The 12,616-nt window shown below is 37.5% G+C and overlaps 1 protein-coding gene across 3 annotated transcripts in view; it reads left to right on the top strand.

The window, feature by feature from the left end:
• Positions 1-12,616, top strand: part of sgcg (sarcoglycan, gamma) — a 525,990-nt gene that overhangs the window by 429,513 nt on the left and 83,861 nt on the right. For all 3 annotated transcript variants that reach the window (XM_039745447.1, XM_039745445.1, XM_039745446.1), the window contains exon 6: positions 6,904-6,976. In XM_039745447.1, the coding sequence (XP_039601381.1) occupies positions 6,904-6,976 (73 nt within the window). The remainder of the gene's footprint in view (positions 1-6,903; positions 6,977-12,616) is intronic.

The raw sequence follows: 12,616 nt of genomic DNA on the forward strand, positions 1-12,616 counted from the left end.
TTGACTTGACTTGCTAATAAATTAAATGCCAATAAATTGACACAATGTGAGAGGACGTGAAGCTATTTCATTTCTTTCAAACCAGCCTAAAAAAATAAAAAAAATAAAAAAAACTGCACTGTTAACAGTCAGGTTAACAAATCTAAGAGACCAAATCTAAATTTGGCAACTAAAATACTACGGTGGAATTCATGCTTACTCATGCTTATAATTCATTAATTCAAAGAGAGTGTAAATTAGCCAAGAATAGTAAAATGTGGCAGGTATAAAAAAATAGGTAATGAAATATAAAGTGGTTCTCAGGAATAAAGTATGATCACCCTAGGGTCCATTGTAATCATTGCACATTTTATTTTAAACGCCTGTTGTTCTTTTTGGATAGAGCCAAATTCTTGATTTTGAATGACACATCTCCTGCATTCTCTGCAAGTAACAATTAAATTTACTTTATGTGAAACATGAAGGGTCATTGTTATTTGATTAACCTCTCATTTCTTAGATAATCAAAATGTGATTAGTGAAAACAAGGCAAGACTGTCACAGACTTGGACATAAAACTGTTAGTTCAGTTTGGATTGCTTTACATTTTGTCTAAGCTCTCAGCATTTCCCGTGAATAAGTTTTGAATCCGTGAATCACACATTGTATATTCAGGGGAGCACACAGCATTATGTGTTCAGACAATGCGGTACTACTGATCGGCTCTTGATGGCTTAAAGACTCATCTCAGTGTTATTAAGATATTAATGCAACCTCAAACACTCTAATACCCAGTTGATTGGTTGAGCTATGAACTGTCTGCTTCTCATTTGCCCCAAGCATTTAACATTTAGTTTCTGTAGGAAAAAAAATGTTGTGGGGGCAGCTATGTTGGTCCCTTGAGACTCAACAAAGCCTGCATTAAAGTGATTAATTTTGAATTAGACAGCTCCATTTCTCAAACCGAGATTAATATATCTTGCTTTCAGAAAGCTATTATATAATGGAGTGTTTTCACCGCATTCAACTCTTTCTTCTCTACACCTGTGCCTGCAACATCCCTACTGTTAGAATATTCCATTATTCAAGATTTTTTGATCATTTTAGTCAGTTTACCAAATATAACAAAAGAGAAGGATCAGGACAGTGACAAATACTCACATGACATGAGTTCTTGAGTATATGTTATTCACGTATTAAAATGTTTTTTAAGCTGACAGGCAAGGAATAAATGTATGAGTTTATTTTATTATATACAAGTAGTACTAAAAGCATCCACTATACAGTAAATGCGCACATGAAAGTTGAGACGAGTAGGAGATGAGAGAGATTTGGCCGCAAATAAAACATAAGAGTAAAAGATGTTCTCTGAATGTTTACATTTTAAAGGGGGCTTTGTCTAACAGCTCAAACTATATCTTAAATTCCTATTATAAACAAAAATAGAGGACCTCTGGAGCTCTGACAGAGTGACTATTGGGTTCTTGGTCACCTCCCTGACTAAGGCCCTTCTCCCCCGATCGCTCAGTTTAGATTGCCAGCCAGCTCTAGGAAGAGTCCTGGTGGTTTTAAACTTCTTCCACTTACGGATGATTGAGGCCACTGTGCTCATCAGGACCTTCAAAGCAGCAGAAATTTTTCTGTAACCTTCCCCAGATTTGTGCCTTGAGACAATCCTGTCTCGGAGGTCTACAGACAATTCCTTTGACTTCATGCTTGGTTTGTACTCTGACATGAACTGTCAACTGTGGGACCTTATATAGACAGGTGTGTGCCTTTCCAAATCTTGTCCAATCAACTGAGTTTACCACAGGTGGACTCCAATTAAGCTGCAGAAACATCTTAAGGATGATCAGGGGAAACAGGGTGCACCTGAGCTCAGTTTTGAGCTTCATGACAAAGGCTGTGAATACTTATGTACATGTGCTTTCTCAGTTTTTTTTATTTTTAATAAATTTAAAAAACCTCAAGTAAACTTTTTTCACGTTGTCATTATGGGGTGTTGTGAGTAGAATTCTGAGGAAAAAAATTCATTTAATCAATTTTGGAATAAGGCTGTAACATAACAAAATTTGGAAAAAGTGATGCGCTGATACTTTCCGGATGCACTGTATATACGGCCATAGCCTGCAGCTCGGTCGCCGTATGAGGCAGAGTTGCGTCCCATATCATCACACCTCCCACGTAATTGAGTGCCTGCATATATAAGGTAAATATTCGCAAGATCACAAAAGAGAGCGGCTCACGTGAACTGACTGTGAACGCAGTACGTAGAGAACAAGGAAGAGCTCCAAAGAGCGCTGAACAAAAAACGCATTACACAATTGAGAAGGCAGCAAAAGAATATGAAGCGAGTGACGCATACAAGCATATTCATAATTGCAGCTACTGCGGAAACAAAGCACGGTGTAAACCGTAAGTTTAAATTAAGTTTATAGACTCGCTGCTGCTGGCGTTTTTAAAATTGCTGATGAAGGACTGTGCTTATGCAAACAAATAGAAAGCAAATGTTACGTTATTTTTAAAATGTTTCCTTTTCTTTTTCATAACTTCTTTAACACATTTCTTCTCCGCTGCGAAGCGCGGGTATTTTGCTAGTGTATCCATAAATCCAAGCTAAATATATGTGCAAGTATGTAAATAAAGCAAAAAACATGATGTAGGTACTTTAAATACCTATTCCTATTACCACATCTTTTTCTTTCTCTCCCTTTATAACTGGAAACTTCTAACCCATGTTTGTTTTCAGCATTGTGTTGCTCTGTGATTTTTCTTTAGGCATTTCTCTAGGGTGGCATATTAAAAAGTAGTCTGTAAATCATGGAGTACATGTAGAAACAGCCTTCATGAAACACCTATCTGTTCTGATAATCACCACTTCAAATTCTGTGGACATATTTACATGTTATCCACAATGTAAACAACAACATCTTGGCTGTGGACAGAAAAGTTTCTTGGATTTGGTGCATTGCTTACACAACCAGTTATATACGTTTTATCAGCAATTCCTTTATTGTGCAGAAAGCACAATGGGATAATGGTTCACAAATTCCTCATGTGTTAGCTTGAAGGAACCTCTGCAAGAATACACGCACACAATTCAAATATACAGCTCCAATCAGTACAGCCTGTCTTCTCTTGAGTAAGCACAAATAACAGAATTAACAAAATTAATGAAAACGTTCACAGAGACTTCCTGCTAGCTTTACCTGGTGTGACAGACATGCAGGAACCTTGCCCCACCGGGGCGCCACCAGAAGGGAAGCACCGGGAGAAGGGTGGTGTCTTCTCTAGAATGTAAGAGGGCAGCCACCCTGGATTGTATGGGGGTCATGGACCTGGAGACCCCAACCCTGTGGAGTGATGTGGCCACCACCAGGGGACACCTGGGCAGCTTGGGAACTGGGGTATGCAGCACTTCCGGTGCTGCAAGAAGAGGAGCTGAACTCGCTTGCAGCACTTCCACCACACCCAGAAGTGCTGCTGGATGTTAATTGGGGAGCACCTGGAGCATTTCCGGGTGCTGTATAAAAGAGGCCGCCTCACTCCACTCGGGAGCTGGAGTCGTGTGGAAGAGGACAAAGCTTGTGAGGGAGGAGTTGGAGGCAGAAGAAGAGAGAGTGAAAAGGAGCTGCTTTATTATTTTGTGCACTGTGGTGTGGCTATGTAAATAAACACGTGTGTTTCGGGACATTCTGTATCTGCCTATTTGTGTCCAGGTCCGAACTTTCCACAGTGGCTACATTTGCTGTTGCCAAAACTAAGGTGGGATTCCATACTGAGAAAAGGCCTACTTTTTCATGTGCCACCCTGTTTTTGAAATGACTTTGTTAATAATTAAGCTTAATACTTACATATGTGTGTGTAAATACAAGATTAATCCATATACAGTACAAACATAAATGAAACAATGAAGCACAGATATTTAAAAATGAAATCACAGTGATGTATTGATTGCTTGATTATACTTTACTGCTAACATCAGTTCCAACACTTCGGGTAGAATAAAGAGGCTGTGCTTGGTTTTAGTGGCCTAGTTTTTCCCTCTGTAGTTAGTTCCGCAAAGTCAGATGTACAATATATACACCTAGAGGCAACCATGAATGAATTTGGCTCAGTTGTGGGAAGGAACAATTGGACTGTTGACTTATATGACATTTCTAAACCAATCTAACAGTTCATAAAGGGTGGTGCGCAGTGTAGGGCAGTAACTTTACATAGCAAAGAGCAATAATGCTTCTATCAACATCACCCAACTGACACCAAGTTGTTGGTTAAAATGGATAAACCTTCTGCGACTAAAAAGTCTCCTAAAAAAAAACATATATGTGCACCGTGCATGCTGAGAGCACATTTTCAGTGTACCTGTTATACATAAACATAACCTGTTGCAAAAGAAAAATAAGATCTTGTAAAACCAGATCATACTTTAAATGTTAATGATGCATTGCCATTGGCTGTGTGCTGTGTGTGTTCTCTGTCATTCACACTTAAAACAATACCAGTTGGAATCAATGTGTTGTGTTCAAAGAATTGGCAGCTTTTGTTCTGAGAAAGATGTGCAGGAAAATATGCATTTGAACTAAACATCGTACCTTCGCACCCACTGAACATGCTGATAACAAAGAGCCACTGTACTCAGTATACCCAAAACAGTAAATATGTCTAATGATACTGACACCATTCCAACAGGATCACAGAATCCACTTTCTTACTGTATGTCTAAATGAATAAAGTAAGTAAAAATTACTGGCTAATTAGAAATGCCAAACATGTCATACCAGAATATAGTCACCGCATTTTGACATGTAGTATACAGGTCATATCCTGTTATTGCAAATATTGAAGTAACAAAATTTTTCAGAATAATGAATACTTTTTATTGACCCAAGCAAATGTCCATACATCATGTTTAACATATCTGATTTTAACAAAATGTACATTTCAGTATAACAAACTTTTTTTTGAACAAAAATGACCACCAAAGATAATAATGTAATGCAGAAAATACTTAATGCCACATCTACACTTTCACAGAGTCTCGGGAAACCTGCAACAGGCTGCCTCTTTCTTGTTAAAGAAAGTTTCGAATTTCCAGTGTTGAGAGAGTGTAGGTACAACATCATACATGTAGCTGAATTCTGAATCAGTTCTCCACTGATCATCCGAATTGGTATTTGTGTCATGTGCCGATACTGTACTGTTTGAGTTTCATAGCGCTTCTCAGAGTTTTGTCTGCAATGCACAAAAAAATGAGAGAAATGGTATCAGTTTACTCTGGAAAAAAAGTTACATCTAACTTCTCATTTCATTCTTGTATTTCTATAAGAAAAAGGTATATCTAATGTCTCATTTTCAAATAAAATAATTTTTTTTAGTTTAGAAAGTGCTGTTATTTGTACAGGTATTGTCAAGCTTGCATTACTGAGTTACACAAGAAACAGGAAGGCAAATTCAGGTTTCCAAAGAAAATACAGGTGCTTTACTATTATAGAGAAGGCAGGTACTGTCTCAAGATTGTCTTCAAAATGAGGAGCTGTTACTTCAGTACTAAAGCACACAAGATAGGAGCCATGACATGGGGGCAATTGTCCTGCTTTTGCTACCATCTTTAGATTAGAAGAACACCAGCGGCTGAGAATCACTGCTGTGGCAGACCAGGACAGTGCGAGGAAGAGCACGCCAAAGCCCGGTGTTAAATGTTCTAATCATCGTGTGAAAAGCACGTTACTCAGTAAGCCTGATCCTGCAGAGGACAACCAATTGCTTTGCCCTTGGTTTACTTTTTACCAGGCACACCAGAGCAGCTGCTGTTAGAGATCACAGATCTCTTGCAACCCTGGTCACCGTAATATAGATAGATAGATAATTTATTAATCCCAAGGGGAAATTCACATATACTGTATGTATTTTCCCCATAATTGTTACAATTTCCATTATGACAAAATATTTTTATGGTCCCATGAATTTCGTTATATAGGGATTTCACCTGTATATAAAGAGAATACAATATTCTCTAAATACTGTTTCCTGTTGTTATGCCATGTAGTAATGAAATAGCGAAAAAGAAGAAATGTAAATTCATCAAGTTTCAGTTACCTTGTGCCACTAAGCTTTTAAATGGTTAACAGCAATTTTAACTTTTTATTTTCTGTCAGTGTCTTTTGTTCAGATCCTTTTGTTCCCCCATGTTTTTCAGTAGTTATTTTACGTACTGTATCTGTCCAATACATGAGAAGAAATGGGCACGGCAGCCCCAAATGTTTAAAGTGCAAGAACAGGAGAAAATTGGCAGGTTTTTAGGAAGAAAACTCGTATGCAGAGCCTTTTAAATTTCTGGGATATCCATCCCTACCATTCACTACAAAATTTTTAATGTGTTGTCTCCAGATGTGCATTCTCATCCTGAGAATCATGTCTGGTCCTGCAAGACTCTTCTGTAATATATGTAATGTAAATAAAAACATTTTTGTGCTTTCTGATAGATAATTGCTACCCACTTTTTCCTTTTTTTAGTAACTGTCTTTCTCATTTGCATCTTCTATTTCTTTCATCTATGATTTGTCTCCTTCCCAGCATACGGAGCTGTTGCCTTCAAATGGATCATGTCTTAAATGTTAATTATTTCTGCAGGGCACAGACATTTTTTGTCTACATAGAATGTGATGAGAAGACAGTCAGATATTTGGTATCCGGAGTTGTTTAGGTCATCTATGAGGAAGCTATTTTCAAGCTACCACTGCACAAAAGTTGCTGTCTGCTGTACAATATGTTTTGTTAAATCAAGTATAAGTTAAAATGCTAGGGATTCATTTATATGAGTCACATCCAAACACTGGCAAGCAAACTACTGTACCAATCTTTTAAATAGTGGTCCAGTTTTTTGTAAGTCAATTAACCAACACAAACATTCATGTCTTTTAGGTCCTGAAGGGGCTCTCTTTGAACATTCTGTGGAAACCCCACTCATCAAAGCTGAAGCATTTAAGCAACTAAGGTGAGGCAAGTCTAATTGTTTTGATCTATTGCTACTTGTTCTTCTCTAGATATTAAACTTGCACTTTCAAAGCTTCATCCGAGACATACAGTATAGCCTCATGGAAATTTAACTGAAGAGCTAAATAAGTTTAGGCATTTTTTAAATGTAAAATACTGTAAAAAAAATACAGTGTAAGATTTGACAAAGGACAAAAAGGCTCAAGGAGAACCTCAAGAGGGCAGTTAGGGTTCACATGCTGCATACATTCATTTGCCTTTTTAGTAAGTATTATGAGAAAAGCGCTATATAAATGCAAATAATAATAATAATAATTATTATTATTATTATTATTATTATATGGGCTTGTAGTAGTTAGAGAGAATATTCAGATAGTAATGCGTCAGATAATGTTCCCTGGAGGAAGATTTCCTGTTCTGTTCCAGTTTCAATGGTTTCCTTAAAAGGTCCCAGTTCAACTAATAGAAGGTTTAGTGCACATAAGTGTAAAAGTTATTGTGAGGAAAAGCTAATAGTCAAGATAATGCAGTATCAACTGTTTATATTATTCTTAGTTAATTATGATGTGTGCTGAGGCTATCCGGGGTGTGATTAATGCTGCTTGTAGTGATCCTCGTGGAATGAATTTGTGCACAGAATTCCCATGTAAATTTCTACAAAGAACGCTGCTTCTGCCCGCTGGCTACCTCTGCTCTCTTCATTCTCTCACATTAAATATCACTTATCTTAGAAATTCTGATTTAGTTCAAATACTACCAGTGGAATTTGATTTCGATTTAGAATTGTAGCATAAACACACAGATCAAATGCTTATTTTTTGCTAGGCAGCACAGATTTGTACCAGATGGTTGAAGAAATTCACAATTAAAACATTACCCAAAACCGCACAATAATTAAATTAATACACATTTAAAGACATTTTTATTTATTTTTTTAACAAATCTTTAATCACTGGAAGTAAATCCAAAAAGTAAAATCAAATTAAACAGTATACTGTTTATTCAAAGTCATCAGGCTTGCCTCGGGTTCATGAAGATCAGGACGTACTGTATGTGCAACATTTCTAAATCAGTTTACTGTGAATAATATTTAATCTGTGTCCATTTACAGTCTAAGTACACAGGAGGGGAGTTCACATGTTAGGATAGAATCAGGTTGTCAAAGAATTGTGGGCAACCTTGCCCCTAGATACTTAACCATACCAGAAATGACAGAACATCTTTAAATATTACTGTGGGATTGACACAGTATATTAAGGGATGGCAAAAGTGAGAGAATGGATTACCCCATGAAACTGAACAATAGGACAATAGAGTTAGAAGTATCTGAGCCTGTACTTGGAAGTATTTGTAGGTTATAGAGGACTATGGACGAGGCAGAAAAACCTTCAGTACTTACGGTCATAGTATGGGGTGTCTTTGTACATTTTTTTAATGGTGGAACATTGGGTGTGGAGCAATGCTAAGAGGTCAGAACACTTCTAGACTGGTAAGTGGCAGCAAGCACATGGCCCCAGACTATTGATAACTGGTCCATGATGCTCACATATAGAGGAGAGCCTAGTGGAGAGAATGATTGATGTGAAGTGAAAGGGAGAGTTTTTTTATTTTAATGCTTGTATAGTGGACAAATTGGGAAACCATCCTACTTGACAGACCGGTGGGGAAAGACAACAGAATTGTGCTGTCCATTTGCATCAGAAATAAAACACCTTGTCTCTTATTCCCTTATATATTATTAATCTACGTATAACCTAGAGAGTGACAAATACAAATCTCAAAGTCACCTATTATAAGAGAAGAATTATCTTGATTAAAGTAAATTGACTGTGAAGATAAAATAGGGTTTTAACTGTCACTATAGTGTCCAACACCTGGCCTATTACTGTATAAACAGCTTAAATAGTCACAGAAATATATTGTCTATAACCATGTGCCATCTCTCTTCTCCTCCAGAGGGTACTTTCCACTGGTTTTAAAGGCTACCGTTTCTTTTCTCCAAATTGCCTCAATGAAGGAGATAGCTTTAACGGGCCATGGGTGAGGAGCTTGTTTTCCCAAACCGATTACTTCATGTAGGCCTTCCATTAAAGCACATCATTTATTTAAGACTTTTTAGTGGAGCACCATTAGGAGCCTCTAAAGTATATGCCCACTCTTCAGGTTTGACGACAGACTTTCTTTTTTGTGTGTGTATAATGCTAGAACTCATTTCGCATTCAAAACTGTGTGACAGCACACTGCTATTCCCATATTTTGCCCTGCGCTTAAAATGATTTTCCTGTTGGACTTCAAACCAAGTAATTATTTGTGCCTCTGGGTCACAAAACTCCATCCACCTGTTTTGTTATTTTCACAAGTATACAATAGTAAAACAATATGCAGGCGTTGAAACATTGTCCTTTCTCTGTGGACTGGGCTCCCCTACTGGAGGCAAGGCACCAACCAGTTGCTTAGCTCACTTATGCCCTTACGTCTAAAACTAATAAACGAAACTTTAGAAATTTTACAAAGGAAAGGAGACCATTTAGTCCATTAAGACCATTTGTTTAGCTTATAGCCATCTGTCCCAAAATCTTATCTTAAGGGTTGTCCAGATTTCTGCTTCAACAACATGTCTCAGTAGTTTGTTCCAGAGTCCCACAACTCTTGGAGTGAAGAAGTAAGTGCTTCATGGCTTCAGTCTTTAATGCACTTCACTTAATTTCCAAAGGTGTCCTCAAGTATGTAATTTACTCTTAAGCCTAAAGAATGTTGCTGGATCTACTTTATCAGTGCCTTTGAGGATTTTAAATACCTGGATTAGGTCCCCAGGTCTGTCCGAGGATGTGTCCTCAAGTCCTGGGATGCACTTGGTTGTCCTTCTCTGCACTGCTTAAACTGCTGCCATTTCTTTCTTGTACTTTGGTGAAGAGAACTTCACATGCTAATCCAAATGTGGTCTTACGAGTGCTTCTGTAGTTCGACCAGAACATCCCTTGACTTGAATTCAACCATTTTTATGATGTAAACTAACATTTTATTTGCCTTTTTAATTGCTTCTTTACATTGCTTATTCAATGAAAATGTTGCATCACCATATACCCTTACATCCTCCTCAGAGCTTCCTTCCTGCATGACAATGTCTCTCATCTTGTATTTGTAATTCATGTTCCTTTTCCCTAGTGTAACAATTTGCACTTTAATGTATTAAATTGCATTTTCTAAGTGTTCACCCAGTTCTGAAGGATGGTCAGGTCTGTTTGAATTTCTTTTACTGCCTCTTCAGTGCACTCCAAATTTACTGTCATCTACGAATTTGACAAGTTCATTAACTATACAAGAATCAACGGCATTAATATAAATCAGAAAAAGAAACAGACCAAGGAAAGACCCTTGAGGGAATACACTGATGACCTCCACCAGGTGGAGCATTCTCCTCTTATGTGTACTCTAGCCAACTAGAGATCCAGTTTGGTAGGTTACGTCTGATGCCTATACTGTACGTACTTGCCATGTAAATTAGGTTAAAAATTATAATAGGATTTATGAGAAGCATTGTAGCAAGATTAAGTATTAATAGAGTACATGAACTGTAAGGACAGTCTTGTTGTACTTGTAGTACAGTATGCTTAAGCAGTGGCGTAGCGTGGGTGTCAGCCGCCCGGGGCGGAGGAAAATTTCGCCGCCCCCTTATTTAGGTATTTCAATTTAAAAGACTAAAATATACAGTAATTCTTTGCCGCCCCATTAAAAGTGCTGCCCGGGGCGGGCCGCCCCCACTACGCTACGCCACTGTGCTTAAGGTTGTTCAAAAAAACAAGCTCAATGTTGGGCTGAACCTTTATGCAGTGTATGCCGCAGTTCTTCGATCATAGTTCAGTGTGCTCAAATTCAGAGAAGGTCATTGTTTACAGTGTTACTTTTGATTTTATCCTGCTTTACCCTCAAAATAGCATACATCTGCTTTCTGTGCTCTTAACTGATTAGAGCTACTGCACTCGTCTGTGGCAAAGTAGTGCTGTTGAAAGTTGGTCCAGGACAATTAACTTAATCCAAATACGGAAAGAGCCATTTTAGTGTTGCACACACTGTGTCTAGGTATGTATACATCATGAAAAGTGACTTGACAGACAAACAAGGTGGCCTTTGTTTGCAGATTGTGCACCTTTGTGTGATACGTTTTGTCTGCTTACGCATATCCCAAGTGGTAGCTTTCTTCTTATCTAATGTATTATACATTTCATAGAATCAGATATCAGTATTAAGCCAGCAGTGCACACTAAACGTCCCCTTTTTTATGCACTAACCTTCAAAAGTTTTTTTGATGGAATGGTACATGTTTTTATAAAGGGACCATTAATTTGTCAATTACCGTTTCAAATGAGCGATTTAAAATATATTCATATACAATTTAATAGTACATTCCAAATACCACTGTCAACTGCAGCAGTGAAAACAAAAGGCTACAATGGGCAAAAGAGCACAGACATTGGATGATACATTTTGGGGTGATTCCAAACCTTTGCCCTTTTTAACCATTTCTTTTTATTTGACAGTTTCTATTTGAATTTCTTTTTAAACTGACTGTAAGGCCAACAACCTAGAGTCATCATCTCACTGTTACAGATAACACAGGTATTTAATGTGCAGTTAAGGAAGGAGCCAACTGAGGATCTGTAAGGTGTTTGTTTCTGAAACTACAGACTCTGATGACCTTATCCTCTCATGCAGTTCCCCAGCTGGGCCTTCCCCTTCTTTTTCTGTCCTGGTTAGATCCATTGGACTCATCCCTCAAGTCAGTAGTGGACACCTTTCTACAAAATCTTCAGTTTCTTGACAGTCATTCACATGGATTAACCTTTCATTTTGCAAATCAAAAACAGACTATTGATTCTTGAAAAAACTATTTTATTTTGACTATTTTTAACCCAGAATTTGGAATGTCAGTAGCTTGCAACCAATGGAAAGAGAATATGCTTGCTGAACAGAATAACAGGTTTCACCAGTGCTAACACAAAGAAAAAGGTTTCTCTAATAACAAATAACCATTTAAACATGAGTAATTAAGCGCTAAGAGAGTTACCATTAGGAGACTGAAGTAATGGCTGCTGAAAGTGGGGATTTGCAGCCGTAGCGAACAATACATTTTATATTAGTTGTTGCCATTTTGAGGATTATCCATGTTTTGGATGTATTTTCAAATCAATTTAGTGATAAGAAAAGTATCAATTTCTATTAAAAACATTTCTGGGTGATTTCAAACTTTTCAATGCTAGTGCTATGTATAACGTACAGGCAGTCCCCGGGTTACATACGAGATAGGGACTGTAGGTTTGTACTTAAGTTGAATTTGTACTATTTGTAAGTCGGGACAGGTACATTATTTTAATAAATGCTATTGTTGACCAACTGTAACCAAGTGCTCTGCCAATGAATAATGGAGTTTCACCTCTCTCTGACCTTTTTATTACTTCTGCTTTATTTTCAATGGTGATGGTTTTTCTCTTTTTTACTGTATCACCAGTACTTGCATCAGATTTGTGTTTCAGAGACATTCTTGAAGGGTGAAGACAAAAGATTAAGATGAGGTCTTCTGCACAGCACTGTACATGCTATCACAGCAGGAATAACAACATCATTTATTTATATAGCACATTTT

Source organism: Polypterus senegalus, chromosome 2 (genome assembly GCF_016835505.1).
Source record: "Polypterus senegalus isolate Bchr_013 chromosome 2, ASM1683550v1, whole genome shotgun sequence".
NCBI classification, from domain to species: domain Eukaryota; kingdom Metazoa; phylum Chordata; class Cladistia; order Polypteriformes; family Polypteridae; genus Polypterus; species Polypterus senegalus.